Below are 17,206 nucleotides of genomic sequence, written 5' to 3'. Positions count from 1 at the left end.
TTTGGAGAGGAACCGTTGCTCTCCCTTGGATCAACAGAAGAGGAGCTCTACTTCAAAAAGTGCCTCTTTGCTCAGCTAGCAACAGTTAGTCCCACATCTTCAAGCATGGAGACAAGTCATCCAGTATACTGTAAAAAAATCTGAACTGAGTCATCACTCCTCACAGTGGTCTCGCTTGTTTTGTTTTGCTAACATCATACGCTCAAAATATTGTCAGTGGTCTTATCAGATGTGGGATTTAACACATTCAGTTCATTCTCTCTCTCTGTATAATGTCCATGGATGTTTTGTTTTTGAACTTGAACTAAATGCAGACACGTATAACTCTCTTTTGCTCCTCCAGAAAGCCTACTGGACTGAAAGCGTCCAAGTGACAAATCCGATCCAAGTGCCAATTTCTATTTATTTTATTTATTTTTACTTTCCTATCCCGCTCTTCCTCCAAAGAGCCCAGAGCGGTGTGCATAGTTACGTTTCTCCTCACAACAACCCAGGGAGGTAGGTGCGGCTGAGAGAGACGTGACTGGCCCAGAGTTGTCCAGCAAGTATCATGGCTGAATGGGGATCTGAACTCGGGTCTCCCCGTTCCTAGCCCAACACTCTAATGCTGACTTTTCTAGAGAAATCCCTCCTAACCCATCTCCCTGCCATGCCTCTCAGAACTAACCAATCATCTTGTGGAGTAGAGCATTGTTGCCTTTTCCAAAGAGCACACACAGATCCAAGAGCTTGGGAATGTCGAACAAGAAGTTATTGTAAATAATTTCTCCAAAAACAGATGGTGTGATGAAATGATCCTAAATGGGGAGGGGGGGAGAGGGGGGATACAATAAAGCACAATGGTTAATAACTAGCAAAATGCCTGCGATTATAACCGTGGGTGTGATATTGTAACACAGGAAATTGTTTATTGCAAGGACCTCGGCGGGTGGGGGGATGCAATCAGTGGTTCCTGTAATAGGGATTCCCAGCTGTTGTGGACTACAACTCCCAGCATCCCCAGCTACAAAGGACTTTGGCCAGGGATTCTGGGAGTTGTAGTCAACAACATCTAGGACCCCAGTTATAGGGAACACACTGGATGCAATGTGTTGCGATACAAAACAAGCAAGGATAGGACCAGCCCCATTGTCCAGAAGGGAGAGCCCATTATTGAGTGCAGAATGGTGTACATGGTTATGTTTCTCCTCCCAACAACCCTGTGCGGAAGGCTAGACTGAGAGAGAAGTGGCTGGCCCAGAGTCACCCAGTGAGTTTCATGGCTGAACGGGGATTGGAACTCGGGGCTTAGTCAAACTCTCCAGCCACTAGCCACACTTCGAGATTTAAACAAGTCTCTCCCAAACCATTCATCTGTACACAGACATACACACATACATAAAACACCACCCCTGGACAGGGCATATTGCTCTTCTGTTCATTACCGACTAAGGAAGAAGAGCCTTTGGACAAAAACAAAATACCCAAGTTGAGGCTATGGAAGGGAAGACATTTGGAAAGACAAACAGAAAGCTGCTATCCGCCCCCCCCCTCCGCCGCCCGGGGGTGGGGGGAATAATAAATGGGCACACACATCTCTCAAGCACGCAGAGCAAAGAAGCGGTGTTTACTTTGGACTCCCTGTGTGTGGACATTCGGAGGAAGGTCAGAAACACGTTCCGATGAAGGTGCTTCTGCAGGCCGTTCACCTCGGCAGGCAGGTCGACCACGGTGTCGAACTTCCGAGGGGCCTGGCGGAGGTAGGAATCCAGGCATTTCTGGAGCGTCTCATCAAATATCACCTGCCACAAGGAAGGAACAGCTTCATGGGAAACGGGTCAAGGGGCAATACGCCAGGTAACAGGACATGTCGGCAGCAGCCTGTGGTATGTTGAATCAACAGTGAAGCCTGTTCAAATAAAGCTAAGATTTCACTCACTGACAACAGGAGAAAGCAGAGGGGGGGACGACCCAATTTTCAAGAGATCCATTGCTACCTATTTGTTGTGGATGCATGAGCCAGCGTGGTGTCGCTATCGGGGTGCTGGGCTAGGGGAGGAGAGATGGTCCTGTGGTAGCAAACACGAATTGTCCCCTTTGCTAAGCAGAGTCTGCCCTAGTTTACATCTGGATGAGTGGGTACATCTGAGCGCTTGTCAGTCAGTGTATGGACTACGGAGCTAGATGGACCCCGGGTCTGACTCGGTAGAAGGATCTGGGAGCCTGAGGTGCAGACCCCTGGTCAGCCAGGGAAGACCACCGAGTGACTTTGGGCCAGGAACCATCTGTCCGCCTCACAAGGCTGTTGTGATGATAAAGCAGGCCTGCACAACATAAGGCCCGGGGGCGAGATCCAGCCTGCAGGGACTTTTTTACTAGCCCCCAGGTAGAAATATCCTGCAGTATCATAGGAGCTGGAAACTGCCTTACCATACCATCCTATGCACGTTTATTAATTATTATTATTACTATTATTATTATTATTTTATTATTATTAATTGATTCAATTTCTATACCGCCCTTCCAAAAATGGCTCATGGCGGTTTACACAGAGAAATAACAAACAAATAAGATGACTCCATGTCCCCAAAGGGCTCACAATCTAAAAAGAAACTTAAGATAGACGCCAGCAGCAGTCACCGGAGGTTTACTCAGAAATATGTCCCATGGTGTACCCAGTGAAGCTTACTCTCTAGGAAGTGGGACTAGGATTGCAACCTGAAAGTGACAGTGATTTAGGGAGAGGAGAGAGCATTTATTTGGGGCTGGCATGCCCTCCAGGTGCCCCACTGACTCGGTAGGGATCAGGTCTATTTTACGGCCAATATCCTTGGTCAAAAATTGCGCGTCCCTTAACAGGAGAGATCAACAAGTAACTAAAGCTTCTTTAGTATATTTTTTAAATAATTCAATTTAATAATTAATGTGCTGAAAACTGACTGATCCCCATGTGCTAAGTCATGGAGGTTCTGGCCCACGGGGGCATTTGAGTTGTGCATCCCTGTGATAAAGATAGTGGAGTGAGAACAATTGTCAGAGTTCCTTGGGGGAAAAGCTGGATAAAAATGGACAAAATTAAATAAAACCGAGGCCACGCCCTAGTCAAACCCCTTGATCTTATGACATATTTCACAGCACTTACCCGAGTGCCGAGGTTCCCAGTCTTGGATCCAGAGATCTTGTTGGATGGCTTCTCCAAGACTGCAGGCAGGAGTCTCCCTCAGCCCTATCTTGGAGGTCCCAGGGAGGGAACTTGGAACCTTCTGAATGCAAGCAGGCAGGTCCTCTTCCCAGAGCAACTCCATCCCCTGTGGGAATATCTTAACAGTGCTCACACATGTCTCCCACTCGAATAAAAACCAGGGTGGGCCCTTCTTAACAAAGGGGACAATTCATGCTTGCTACCACAAGACCCATTAATTTCCCACTGAAATTAATGTGACGAGTAAACCTGTTTCCTTCAGTAAGACTACTTATTAATAACTTGGTGTGGATGTGAGTCAGTGACTGATGTAGCCTGTCTCCCGAATGTAACACTTAAATTTGGGAGAGGAGAGCTGGTCTTGTGTTAGCAAGCATGACTTGTCCCCATAGCTAAGCAGGGTCTGCCCTGGTTGCATATGAATGGGAGACTTGATGTGTGAGCACTGGAAGATATTCCCTTCAGGGGATGATGGAGCCGCTCTGGGAAGAGCAGAAGGTTCCAAGTTCCCTCCCTGGCAGCATCTCCAAGATAGGACAAGTTTTTATTGAACCAACAAACTACCAAAGCATAGGGCGGAGAGAGATTCCTGCCTGCAACCTTGGAGAAGCCGCTGCCAGTCTGTGAAGACAATACTGAGCTAGACCGACCAATGGTCTGACTCAGTATATGGCAGTTTCCTATGTTCCTAACTTTGTGTTTTTGCATATAAATGCATATACACATACACACAAAATATAAATATTAGTTATGAGACAGGCTACTGTCACTGGCTTACATCCAGATTATTTTACTCATAAACAGTTTTATTGAAATGAATGGGACATACTTACTTGTCCCATTCATTTCAGTGGGAGTACTCATGAGTAACTTGCTCTGGGTGTAGGTCGGAGACTGGAGTAGCCTGTCTCATAACTGTGGCATTCAAATTAGGGTGTCTGTGCGTGCCTGTGCATGTGCGGGCACACACTATCTCTATGGCAGGGGTGGGCAAACTTGGTCCTCCTGCTGTTGTTGAACTACAATTCCCATCATGCCCAGCCAAAGTTTATTGTGGCTGAGCATGATGGGACTTGTAGTTCAATAACAGCGGGAGGGCCAAGTTTGACCATCCCGCTCTACGGGATACCTGAGTTGGAGTTTTGCAAGCTCCCTGCCCCGAGCTATTCAGAATGTCTTGGTGTAGCCCCATCCCTTCATCTGCATAGCTCCCTCTTGGCTTCTGTTTCTAGGTCACAGCGGAAAGGGATGACACCTCCGACGAGAATCTTGCTCCCAGCTCTTGCAACAGAGCACGCCACAAACAAACTTGTGTGTCTCTCTATGTGTGGACATACATTTGGAAGTCAAAAGGGCTGGCTTTTTGGGCCCCCGTGTTCTGTTTACAAAGCCCTGTTACCAACCTGGCACCAGAATTGGTCATGAGGCAGCGCCAGCAGCCAGTCCAGATCATCTGCCACAAACTTGGCCCGCTCCAGGAACTCCTCCAGCAGTGCCGGGTCTCTGGCTTTCGGTGGGGGCTTGTACAGCACGAAAGAGCGCTCTGTTTTCTTTTCCGGGTGCTGTGGGGAAAGGAAAACACGGCGGGTGTCAACAGAGCCCAAGCCCTTGTGGGAGCTACACTCAGGAGCCTCTGCAGCCAGGGCCAGGGCCCGCTTGGTTCGCAGGAATCTGGTCCTTCGTGTTTGCTCTGCTCTCGGTTGACTGGCAGCAGGCCCTTCTCCTTTGCTGCCGAGCAGCGGTTTGAGGAAACCTCTCCTTTTGCAGTCACACGTGCAGAATCCTGTTGTGGCGTAGGGGCTGGCTTTCGGTCGCTTGGGAGTGGGTGGCAGCCCCGGGCTGATCTGAAGGAGCGCTCCAGGCCTTTGGGGTTGCTTCTCCCACCCTGCAGATCTGATTGGCTAGCTGAGCGGGGGGCGTGGTGGCGGTGCCAGTTTCAATCTCCCTTTCTTCACATGATGCACTTTGGCGAGGCAGAGTGAAGGTTGCTTTTACTTTCTCTCCAGTTGCTTCTCCAGGGATCATGTTTTATTTCCAGGAATGGCAGTCTACTCAAGACTCACCATGGCGACTTTGTTGAGTGTCTCCCTGAGAAGCGGATTATACTGCATTTTGGGCCCCTTGGCTGCCTTCACTAATTGGAATAAGACAACATGATGTCAGGCTTCTTAACTGCAAAAACCCACTCCACTTACCAGCGCTGGTAACGTTTTGGTCTTCCCAGTCAACGAATCTTTCTCTGTAAACTGGAGTTCATCCAGCGGCAATGCTGGCATCCTGCCGTGTTATCTTTGCCTTTAAAAAAAAATACACACACACACACAAAGGTAGCATCAGGAACTGCTTCAAGAATCCACAACCAACAACAAAGAAGACAGGTTGCTCCTGGTACAGCAGCCACACCTGGAGACCTGGCTGTGTTTTTACACAAACGGAGCCTCTATCCAACTGACCAAGTCAGAGGAAAAATACCCAAGTTCTTGTTGCATAAAGTATAATTCTCCCTGATGGAGGCAGATCTGTCATCTGCTTACAAAATGGTACCAAAAGTATCCTAAAGAGTGCTGAAGAATATAAATTGCCTTATTTTAAAACTGTTTCAATTCCATTTTGGAGAAAATCAATCAGTAAAGATACAAAACAAAAAGACAAGTTAAATGCAAAACACAGGAGCCAAGACATACAGCCCATTAAGGCTGTGTGGGAGAACAATCTCAACTGTTTTTCTTATGCACACGGGGGAGAGAGATAAATATGCCTTCCTCCACCACCAAAATGTCTCAAGCCGGCTCTGAACACACCTATCTCAAACTTGCACACAGTACTACAAACAGCTGCTTCTACAGCAACAAGCATAATACCCACTAACCATTGCCCGCTACTTTCTATAGAGGGGGATCCCGACCTCGGGTCCCCAGGTGTGACTGGACTACAAGCCCCATCATCCCCAGTCACAATGTCCCATGATGCTGGGAGCTGTCGTCCAAGACCTGGGGGCTCCAGGTTGCAATCCCCTGTTCTGTTCTATAGCAACCATGTTGTTCTTTTTTAATTTGTATGTACTAAGAATACATCACACAATAATTACATCAAGAATGCACAGAGCAGAGGAATAACCATCCACGCACTTGCAAATGTACTTTGCAAAACTTGATTATATATATTTGCATCGGATTTAAGCATCCACCCTTGTGGTGTCCAAGACGAGTTTATAACCATTTGCATTCAGTGTAAAAGAGACACACGCTCAGCTCTAAGGGCAGCTCTCTGATTGAATTTACTCTCTGCCCTAGAACGTGCTCCAGGATCCTCTGCAAAATATCGTTGTTCCGAAGCAGACACACACACAAGGCCCCTCCTCCACATAATGTGGAGGGCAGAAAGCTTGAAAACATCTCTCCAGCCGAATGCACATTCAAGAGGTTCCCCACCAACCAAACCAAGCTGGTTGAAAGGATCATGTGGCAATAGAAACACACAGAGCAGGTTTACTCAGAAGTAAGTCCACAGAATTCAGTGGGCTTACTTCCAGGCAGGTGTGCTTCAGACTGCAGTCGATGGATCCCTGCAGGGCACTGTTGCAAGGATATTGCCCAGGTAATTAAAAATTAGTCCGTAAAAACTGTATTAGAACAAGCTGCACAAGTTGTTGCTTTACCATGTTTAAGATACAGAATCACAACTCTGGCATCTGAGACTGCCAACTTTTTTTCTGGCAGGCTCCTGTGCAGGAAATTCCGTAGCTGAAGCTTGTCCCAGCATGGTGATGGGAGGAAGCTGTATTTGTTGGAACGCCTGCCTCTCATGTAACCGCCTTAAGTGGTGCAGCAGGGAAATGCTTGCCTGACATGGCTAATATTATCTAGCAGGGAGGTGGTTGCAGAAGGCCTGGTAGAGATCATAAATGCTTCTCTGAGGGAGGGCAGGATGCCTCCTTGTCTTAAGGAGGCAATAATTAGACCGCTTCTTGAAGAAGCTTGTCTTGGATTCCTCAGAGTTGAGCAACTACAGGCCTGTCTCCAACCTTTCGTGGCTGGGCAAGGTAATTGAGAGGGTGGTGGCCTCCCAACTCCAGGCAGTCTTGGATGAAACTGATTATCTAGACCCGTTTCAGACCGGCTTTCGGATGGGCTATGGGGTGGAGACTGCCTTGGTCAGCCTGATGGATGATCTCCAATTGGGAATTGACAGAGGAAGTGTGACTCTGTTGGTCCTTTTGGACCTCTCGGCGGCTTTCGATACTATCGACCACAGTATCCTTCTGGAGCGTCTGAGGGGGTTGGAGGTGGGAGGCACTGCTTTGCAGTGGTTCCATCTTAACTCTCGGGCAGGTTCCAGATGGTGTCCCTTGGAGACTGCTGTTCTTCAAAATCTGAACTTCAGTATGGTGTCCCTCAGGGCTCCATATTGTCTCCAATGTTGTTTAACATCTACATGAAACCGCTGGGAGAGATCATCAGGTGATTTGGTGCAGGGTGTTATCAGTATGCTGATGGCACACAAATCTATTTCTCCATGCCAACATCATCTGGAGAGGGCATAACCTCCCGAAATGCCTGCCTGGAGGCAGCGATGGCCTGGATGAGAGGAAACAGGCTGAGACTGAATCCAGATAAGACGGAGGTACTTATTGCGTGGGGTCAGAACTCGGGAGATGATTTTGATCTGCCTGTCCTGGATGGGGTCACACTTCCCCAGAAAGAACAGGTATGCAGTCTGGGGTGCTTCTGGACACAAAACTCTCCCTGGTGCCGCAGGTTGAGGCAGTGGCCAGAGGTGCCTTTTATCAGCTTCGGCTGATATGCCAGCTGCGTCCGTTTCTTGGGATAAGTGACCTCAGAACAGTAGTGCACCTGCTGGTCACCTCCAGACTTGACTACTGCAATGCGCTCTGTGTGGGGCTGCCTTTGTACGTAGTCCGGAAACCGCAGTTGGTCCAGAATGCGGCAGCCAGGTTGGTCTCTGGGTCATCTCGGAGAGACCATATCACTCCCATCTTAAAAGAGCTACACTGGCTGCCGATAAGTTTCAGGACAAAGTACAAGGTTTTGGTTATAACCTATAAAGCCCTAAACGGCTTGGGCCCTGGGTATTGAAGAGAATGCTGCCTTTGCTATGAACCACATTGCCCATTGAGATCATCTGGAGAGGTTCGTCTGGAGTTGCCACCGCCTCATCTGGTGGCTACTGGGGGACGGTCCTTCTCCATTGCTGCCCCGAGGCTTTGGAACACACTTCCTGCTGAAATAAGAGCCTCCCCATCTCTTACAACTTTTAAAAGGGCAGTCAAGATGCATTTGTTCACCCAGGCTTTTAATTAGATATTGTTTTAATATAGCAACCTCCTCACACTACAGCCTACTCACTCCTTGCCCAACATCTAAGCTTTCCAGTTGCCATGTTTTCAGAATACGTGAGAACACAAGACAAGCCTTGCTGGGTCAACGGAATCATCGTCCAACGCCCCGTCTTTAATGCCAGCCAGATCAATTGCAGAATGCGTTAGAAGGGACCTTGGAGATCTTCCAGTCCAATCTCCCACTCAGTGCAGACAATTGCAGAAGCATCCCTGACCGACCGCCACCCAGCCTGTTTGAAAACCTCTCAGAGAAGGAGAGCCCACAAGTCAAAAAGCTCTTACAGTTAAGAAATCCCTCCTAATTTATTTATTTAACTAACTAACATATATGTATACCACCCAAAACGCAAATCTCTGAGCGGTTTACAACAAAACAATGAAAAAACAACAAATAAAAAGGTTAGAACATTGCAACAATTCAAAATTTAAAACGTTAAAATTATTTTAAAAAACTATTAACTGTCTAATGTCTAGCCTAAATCAACCTCCTTGTAATGTCAACCCCGTGATTCTATTCCTGTCCTCAGGAGCCGGAGAGAATCAGTCCTCTCCTTCTCTGAGACAGCCTTCAGATATTTGAGGACAGCTAGCACATCTTCCCATCTCTTCTCTAGGAAGGCAAAAACCTCCCCTGTCCTTCACCCTTCAGCAACTGGAAGTCAGTCATGAGGGCTCCCCATTTTGCTATAGTGGCTGGCTCACACCATTCATTCGTTCCTTCGCTTCCATAGCCCTGTTCACAAATTGTGCTCACCGTGGATACAATCGGTGTACACTGTATGCAGGTACAGACCTGAAAGAATTTGGGATTCATGTTATGTTGGACGCACAGAGCAGCACACTTCCTATGCGGAACCTGCCTTTGAGGAGACCCGTATCTGGGTGCACTTTTCAACAAATGCATTCACACCAAAACGTGTCACAGGGTCATAGAAAGCTGCCTTCTACCGAGTCAGACCCTTGGCCTGCCTAGCTCAGTGCTGTCTACCCTGACTGGCAGCGGCTGCTCCAAGGCTGCAGGCAAGAGCCCTATCTAGCTCAGCCCTCTCTTGGAGGTGCTGCCCGAGTGGGAACTCGGAACCTTCTGCATGCAAGCATGCAAATGCTCTTCCCAGAGCAGCTCCATACGTTGCAGTGCCCAGACATGTCGTCTCCCCTCCAAATGCAAACCAGGGCAGATCCTACTTAGCAAAGGGGACAAGTCATGCTTCCTGCCACCAGACCAGGAAGACAGACAGACAGACACACACAGACCCCAAAGCAGCACCAGCTATTGGAAAATAGGGTGGAAATGGGAACACCATGCAAAGTGGGGTTAGGGTTTGATTTTTTTTACCCCTTTCCCCTCTGCCTGACTTCTTCACCACCTACAACGCCAGCCTACTCTGGAGTAAGCCCCGCTGACTTCAATGGGACTTACTCCCACCCAGGTAAGCACGCCCCGGCGGGGGTGGGGGGGAGCCCCCCCGGCCCCGCCCTTCGCCGCGTCACTGCCCCGCGTCGCGTCACGCACCGCCCCCCTCCTCCCCCCCGCCTCTCCTCGGGGCTCCCGGTCTGGCCACTGACCCGCTGCCCGCGCCAGCCCTCCAGCTTCCCCGGTTGGTTTCCGTTCTCTCTGACAGCAACGACGGCGCCCTCTCCTCCCCCCACCGGGCCGGTCCAAGTACTTCCGGTGCCGGGAGAAAGGCACTTCCGGTTGAGAAGGGGGACCGCTGGAGTGACGTCACGCCCTGGCCTGGCGCAGCAGCAGCAGCAGCAGCGAGCTTTCTTGGCCGTCGGCTGCGCCCCCACCTCAGTAATGAATGAATTAATCAGTGTGTTGTTTATTTATGTTATTTATTATATTTTGTTTATTATTTATGTATGTTTATTTATATTTATATTCTCATTTGTTTTAATATTTATTTATTTATTAAGCATTTCCTCCAAAGATTCTGGGCGATAATCCAATGTCAAAGCAGGCCTGCTCAGCTCTGGGCCCCCGGTGCTCCAGCTGCTTTTGGACTAAAAAAGGAATGTAGCCACCATTGGGCGACCAGGTTCAAAGAACCCCGGGCCGCCGCCTCGCAGCCCCGACACCCACCCCATGTCTGATGTCAGACGCGGTGGGGGTGGCCAATTTAGCTCCCAAGTGGGGCCGTGCAGCCCGGTTTGGGAGCCAGACCAAGCCCCCTGGCGACTTACGTCGGACATGGGGGGTGGTGGCTAACCCACGCGTCGGACGTAGGGGGCAGGGCGAGCGGGGCCATGGCAGCGGCTGGTCAGTAGCCAGGGATTGTGGGAGTTGTAGGCCAACCTCTGCAGGAGGACCAATCCTTTACATGTACGTCCCGCTCTTTCTCCAAGGAGCTCACGGTTATTTTTATCCTCACAACAACCCTGTGAGGTAGGTTAGGCTGAGAGATACGCGACTGGCCCAGGGTCACCCAGCGGTTGAATGGGGATTCGAACTCGGGTCTCCTCCCCGGTCCTAGTCCAGCACTCTAACCACTATGGCTGCTGCTCTCTCTCCAGAGTCCAGACTAGAGTCCCAACTAACGTACGCCCTTGACTTCAGTGGGGCTGTTCCTCCTGAGACACAAAATGTCAAGCCACAGAGGGAGTCGGCCTGGGGGTGGGGGGCAGTGTTCCCTCCTCTAACAGTTGACTATAACCTCCCCCCATCCCCAAACCAAAGCCATTGCAGCTGGGGATTCTGGGAGTTGTAGTCAACAATATCTGGGAATCCCTGGCAGAGGGAACCCTGGTGGGAGGTTCAGTTCTGACATTACTCCCCCCCCCCTTATCTTTTAAGGCAAGGGTGGCTATCCTGAGGCTCTCCAGCCGTTCTGGGACCACCTCTCCCATCACCTCCCACTGAGCTGCAGTCCCCAGAAGAGACCTGTTGGTGGATCAGCCATGCACACGCAGCAGGACGCGAAGGCACCAGTGAGAGACAGACTGAACATTCCTCCATTGCTTGCCTCCATGCAGCAACTGCTATTCAGAGAGACTCCTACAGCAGCTTCTGAATATAAAGGTACCACATGACTAAAGGAGGAGAGGTCTAAGGGAGGAGAGCTGGTCTTGTGGTAGCCAGCATGACTTGTCCCCTTCACTAAGCAGGGTCCGCCCTGGTTGCATTTGAATGGGAGACTTGATGTGTGAGCACTGTCAAGAGATTCCCCTTGGGATGGAGCCGCTCTAAGAAGAGCAGAAGGTTCCCAGTTCCCTCCCTGGCAGCCTCTCCAAGAGAGGGCTGAGAGAGACTCCTGCCTGCAACCTTGGAGGAGCTGCTGCCAGTCTGGGTAGACAATACTGAGCATGATGGACCGAGGGTCTGACTCAGTAGATGGCAGTTTCCTATGTTCCCAATGCACAAAAAGCATATCCGCGTTAACATCTGATTATTGTAATTGTTGTGGGATATGTGGCCAATGTTCAGATGTACTTGTATATCACAAAGCAGATTACATTAGCCCCTTTAAGTCCCATGTGTGAAAAGGTCCTCCATTGAAAGGGTGTATTATTGGTTAAGTCTTATATTCGCACATAACTTCAGACATAGGTGTGACTCACACAAAGGTATCCAGCACTGGCCTTGTGGTAGCATGCATGAATTGTCCCCTTTGCAAAGCAGGCTCTGCCTTGGTTTGCATTTGGATGGGGAACTCCATGTAGTGCTGTAAGGCATTCCCTCTAGGGTGGGGCCATAGCTCAGTGGAAGAGCACCTGCCCGCTTGCATGCAGAAGGTACTGGGTTCAACCCCTGGCAACCTCTCCAGATAGGGCTGAGAGAGACTCGCACTTGTAACCTTGGAGAAGCAGCTGCCTTTCAGAGAACACTCAGCTAGATGGGACAAGGGTCTGACTCAGTAGATGGCAGCTTCCTATGTTCCTATACCCATGCCTTATTTTCTGTGAAGCTTACAGTGTTCGTGGTCTAATGAAATGCACCAGAAAATGGAGTGACTCATAGAAAAAGATAGGGAACTGGACTGATTATCAAAGGATCAGATAAAGCACCAGAAATATGCACAGGTAAATCTTCCCTGCATTGCAAGTTTCTCTCCCATTGTTTGAGGAGCTTACCAGACAATGCATGCCTGACACTGCAAGACAAATGTTGTGTTTGTCAGTTGGCTGGTTGTAAACATACTATGATCTGTTTCATAGCCTGCTGATAAGTACAGGGTGGCAGAAAGTACAATGTTTCCATTTCAGGAAACTTCATGCAACATATCTAGGCTTGCAGAGGAAAGCAGGTGCTTATTATAGAAGCTCAAAAACAGAAATGCAAAGGGGGTAATGTTAATGCACTCATTATCTTTTGATGGAATCAAGGGCTAAGAAGACCACACACAAATTGCGTGGTCTGGTGGACTCTTATGCAAAAGCATAGATACTCAGCAGAAATAGTAAATGCCTGTATCTGCATGCCCATCCTTTCTGTCTCTGCTGCCTGGTTTTTATTTTATTTATTTAACATATTTTTATACCGCCCAAAACTTACATCTCTGGGCGGTTTACAACAAAGTAAAATGGGAGTAATGTGGCTTCCCCGTATCAGTGCACTATGGGAGACAGCTTGTGTAGGAGCATAGGAAACTGCCATATACTGAGTCAGACCATTGGTCTGTCTAGCTCAGTATTGTCTTCACAGACTGGCAGCGGCTTCTCCAAGGTTGCAGGCAGGAGTCTCTCTAAGTCCTGTCTTGGAGATGCTGCCAGGGAGGGAACTTGGAACCTTCTGCTCTTCCCAGAGCAGCTTTATCCCCTGAGGGGAATATCTTGCAGTGCTGACACATCAAGTCTCCCATTCAAATGGAACCAGGGCAGACCCTGCTTAGCTAAGGGGACAAGTCATGCTTGCTACCACAAGACCAACTCTCCTCTCCAAGTACTATTATTCTCCTTGGTAATTCACCATTATTCAATATTTACTCATAAACATGACAGCCAGTTCTTCTTGGCAAGGAGATTTCTACGGGTAGAGTAAACTCAGCAGAGGTTCTGTTGGCTGCAAGGGACATGAGAGCTTGTTTAGGGTGCTACAATCTTAATGGCTCTTTTGTCACAGCTTCTGAATTATTGATTTCTTTTTTTAAAATATCACACATCATTCATGTTAAATTTCCTTTGGCAAACATCCTGTACACAAGTGGTAAAATGAAATCCAGTCCGTTTCTGGCTGCGCTGCCTGCTATATCTGAGGATGTTCATCATATCTGAGCTCTATGTTACGCAAGAACACAAACACGGTTAGTTGGTAAAGATGGAGCTCTTGGTTGACAATGGAAGTCTTTGCATCACTCTTTGACGTCTGTCCTCTCCAGAAGAGGCCTGGTAGTAAAATCTATTAGCATCAATATACAGGATTGAAAGCTTGAATCCAACAAAGAGGAGAGCTGTTATTGTGGTAGCAAGCATGAATTGTCCCCTTTGCTAAGCAGGAATATTTGCTGCTGGGAAGTTGCTGAGCATTGAATGAGTTCACCAGAGTGCCTGTCCAGTCGGTATTTGGGATGAGTGGTCTGAAGTTGCCTGGAGGATCTTTGACATGCCAGACTCTTTGTCTCTATCAGAGCATTAAGAGAACCTTCTGGTCTCAGCCAATGATAAGGCAGAAGGCAGCAATTTCATTTCGAAAGAATGTGGAAAGCACGAAGGGAAGCCCCAGGAAAAGAACCCTTCCAAGTTGGTTTTTAATTTATCAGTGCATGTCTCGTTTTGCCAGTTCAATATGGGATTATTTGTTTCTTGTCCAGAGTCAGAAAAGTCTCCCAAATGTTCTGGGTTGTTTCAGAGTCAAATGAGTTCCACTGGCAACCTTGCATATTGAAAGAGACGTCTGCTGCTTCTCTGCACATTCAGAGAGACCTGATCTGTCCAGCACTTTTCTCTTCCTCCAGTTCCCTCTAACCTCAGCTGCAAGAGAGTGACCTTCCTTCTTGCATGCAAAGGAGGCTACTTTTTTTCTTTTTACCGGGAGAATACAAAGGCATGTTTGCAGACTCAAGTTCTCGCTTGTCCCGTGTGTGTTTTATTTTCTTCTCACAACTAGGTCAGAGAACCTAAAGAGTTTGAATAAGTTAAGTTATAACACACATTTGGAACTGAGGAGGATATAAAAGCACAGTTTCGGAGGCTGCAAAAGAAGAAGAAAAAGAAGAACCGTATTTACCTGAATACAAGATGACTCTGAATTTAAGACGAGCCCCTTAAAAATAGGGTTAAATACAGGTTATACCTTTATTTACCCAAAAGGAAGAGGACTTTAAATTTAAGATGACCCCCTGATTTCTAACAAGAAAGAATTTGGGGGAAAACGAGTCTTAGATTCAGGTATATACAGTATAAAAGGCAGCCCACTAGATTACAAAGACATTTAAATGGCTTATTAGATTTTCTGTGCACCTGAAATAAAATTAAAAGTAACTTTAAGAATGTTTTTATTGTTCATCATGTAACTCCCCTTTTTCTCATGCTGAGCTGTTCTCCCCCCACCCCCGTCCCCTCCGTCCGATACTATCTTCACCTGGCTGGGCACAGGATGCTGAGCAGTCAAGAGAGCTGGCAGGATATGAAGCAGGAGGTAAAGATCGCTGGGGTCTATAGGGCAGGGATTTCCAACCCAGGGTCCCCAGATGATGAGGGACTACAGCTCCCATCATCCACTGTCACAAAGGCCATTATGGTGGCAGATGATGGGAATTGCAGTTCAGCAACATCTGGGGACCCAACAAGGCTGTGGACCCCTGATGTAGAGGGAAGGTGCCAAAAAGGGCAGCCAAAATGATCAAGGGGTTAGGAACAGAGGAAGCTGCCGGACACCAAATCAGGCCATTGATCCATCTCGCTTCGTATGGTCTACACTGACAGTAAGGGTCAGAGCACCTTCCCTACCTCATGGCGCAGCAGGGAAATGGCTTGACTAGCAAGCCAGAGGTTGCCGGTTTGAATCCCCCCTGGTGTGTTTCCCAGACTATGGGAAACACCTATATCAGGCAGCAGTGATATAGGAAGATGCTGAAAGGCATCATCTCAAACTGCGCAGGAGGAGGCAACAATGGGAAACCCCTCCTGTATTCTACCAAAGGCAACCACAAGGCTCAGTGGGTGCCACGAGTCGACACCGACTCGACGGCACAACTTGACCTTTACTTTACAAAGAAAGGCTACCCAGTCCTTGTCTGACACTCTGACCCAAAGTTGGCCAGGTTGGCCCTACAGCTATTGTCGGACTACAACTCCCATGACCCCTGGCAGTTGGCCATTGTGGCTGGGAATGATGGGGACTGTAGCTGCCCTAACCACTGCATCTTCCAGGAGCGACCTTCCATCCAGATTCTTTCCTCCCCCTGACTCATCGCATAGCCCTGTTACCTTTCTCAAGCTTCTTGAATGCACCGGTCTGACTTGTCTTATGCATGATGCTTTCCACCTCCCGGTCTTATGATCTTCTGTTTGGAAGGTACAGTGTGGAGCAGCTTCTAATAACATGATGACGCAACAGACACCTGCACAGTTTATATGTAGGAAATAGCAGATATATGTTATCTAAGTGACAACATATATATTACATATGTGTGTGTTTACTTAACTGTAAAGGTAAAATGTGCCGCCGAGTCAATTTCAGCTCCTGGCACCCACAGAGTCCTGTGGTTGTCTTTGGTAGAATACAGGAGGGGTTGACCATGGCCTCCTCCTGCGCAGTCGAGATGATGCCTTTCAGCATCTTCCTATGTCACTGCTGCCCGATATAGTAGCAGTGGGGATTCAAACCGGCAACCTTCTGCTTGTTAGTCAAGCACTTCCCCGCTGCGCCACTTATGGTGACTTACTTAAGGTGACTTACTTAACTTAATGTGAGAGGAGAGCTGGTCTGGTGGTAGCAAGCATGACTTGTCCCCTTAGCTAAGCAGGGTCCACCCTGGTTGCATATGAATGGGAGACTAGAAGTATGAGCTCTGTAAGAGATTCCCCTCCGCAGGGGATGGAGCCGCTCTGGGAAGAGCTGAAGGTTCCCAGTTCCCTCCCTGGCAGCATCTCCAACACGATAGGGCTGGGAGAGAGACTCCTGCCTGCAACCTTGGAGAAGCCGCTGCCAGTCTGTGTAGACAATACTGAGCTAGGTGGACCAAGGGACTGACTCAGTATATGGCAGTTTCCTATGTTCCTAACTGTAGATGCCACTTTTTGTCTTGTAACCTCCAAGCTTATCTACTTCTACTACTACTACTACTACTACTACTACTACAGATATTTCTATACCACTCTTCAACCAAAGATCTCAAAGTGGTTTAAGATCTGTGTCTTCCCTGCCCCCAGCCGCCACACAAAGATGGTTTCCCTGTAAGAAAGGCATCACGGGTGAATCCTGGAGCTCCCTTCAGAACTCTGGGACCCCCCACCCCGGACAAAAGGCCCTCCCCAGTAAGAGACTTCCCAGAGTCCTTTCGCCAGATGACTCATGCTAGCATCCCAAGCTGCATAGACAGATAGATACTTTATTTCTGTCATTGACCAGCATACCCAAGCTGCATGCCAGCCGAGACTGATACGGCTTCACTCTGTGATGAAACACTGGCACGTGCTGAGCGGACATTTTTGGATGGAGATAAATATGGAGAGAATCCAGGGAGGAGAGGAACGTTGTGGAGGAGCAAGTCGACACACCCTGAGCT

At 48.4% G+C, this 17,206-nt stretch overlaps 1 protein-coding gene across 1 annotated transcript in view; it reads right to left on the bottom strand.

Annotated features, from left to right (window-relative positions):
* Nucleotides 1-10,225, bottom strand: part of ASCC2 (activating signal cointegrator 1 complex subunit 2) — a 31,726-nt gene extending 21,501 nt beyond the window's left edge. The window contains exons 1-5 of the mRNA XM_053280061.1: nt 10,107-10,225; nt 5,377-5,476; nt 4,585-4,743; nt 1,611-1,781; nt 668-797 (exon numbers count right to left, since the gene is read on the bottom strand). Coding sequence (XP_053136036.1) covers nt 668-797; nt 1,611-1,781; nt 4,585-4,743; nt 5,377-5,457 — 541 coding nt within the window. The 5' untranslated portion in view covers nt 5,458-5,476; nt 10,107-10,225. The remainder of the gene's footprint in view (nt 1-667; nt 798-1,610; nt 1,782-4,584; nt 4,744-5,376; nt 5,477-10,106) is intronic.
* Between the last annotated feature and the right edge of the window lie 6,981 nt (nt 10,226-17,206).

This window comes from Hemicordylus capensis, chromosome 15 (genome assembly GCF_027244095.1).
Source record: "Hemicordylus capensis ecotype Gifberg chromosome 15, rHemCap1.1.pri, whole genome shotgun sequence".
Classification (NCBI taxonomy): domain Eukaryota; kingdom Metazoa; phylum Chordata; class Lepidosauria; order Squamata; family Cordylidae; genus Hemicordylus; species Hemicordylus capensis.
The sequence above is the reverse complement of the archived record's forward strand: the minus strand, read 5'-3'. Positions and strand labels throughout refer to the sequence as shown.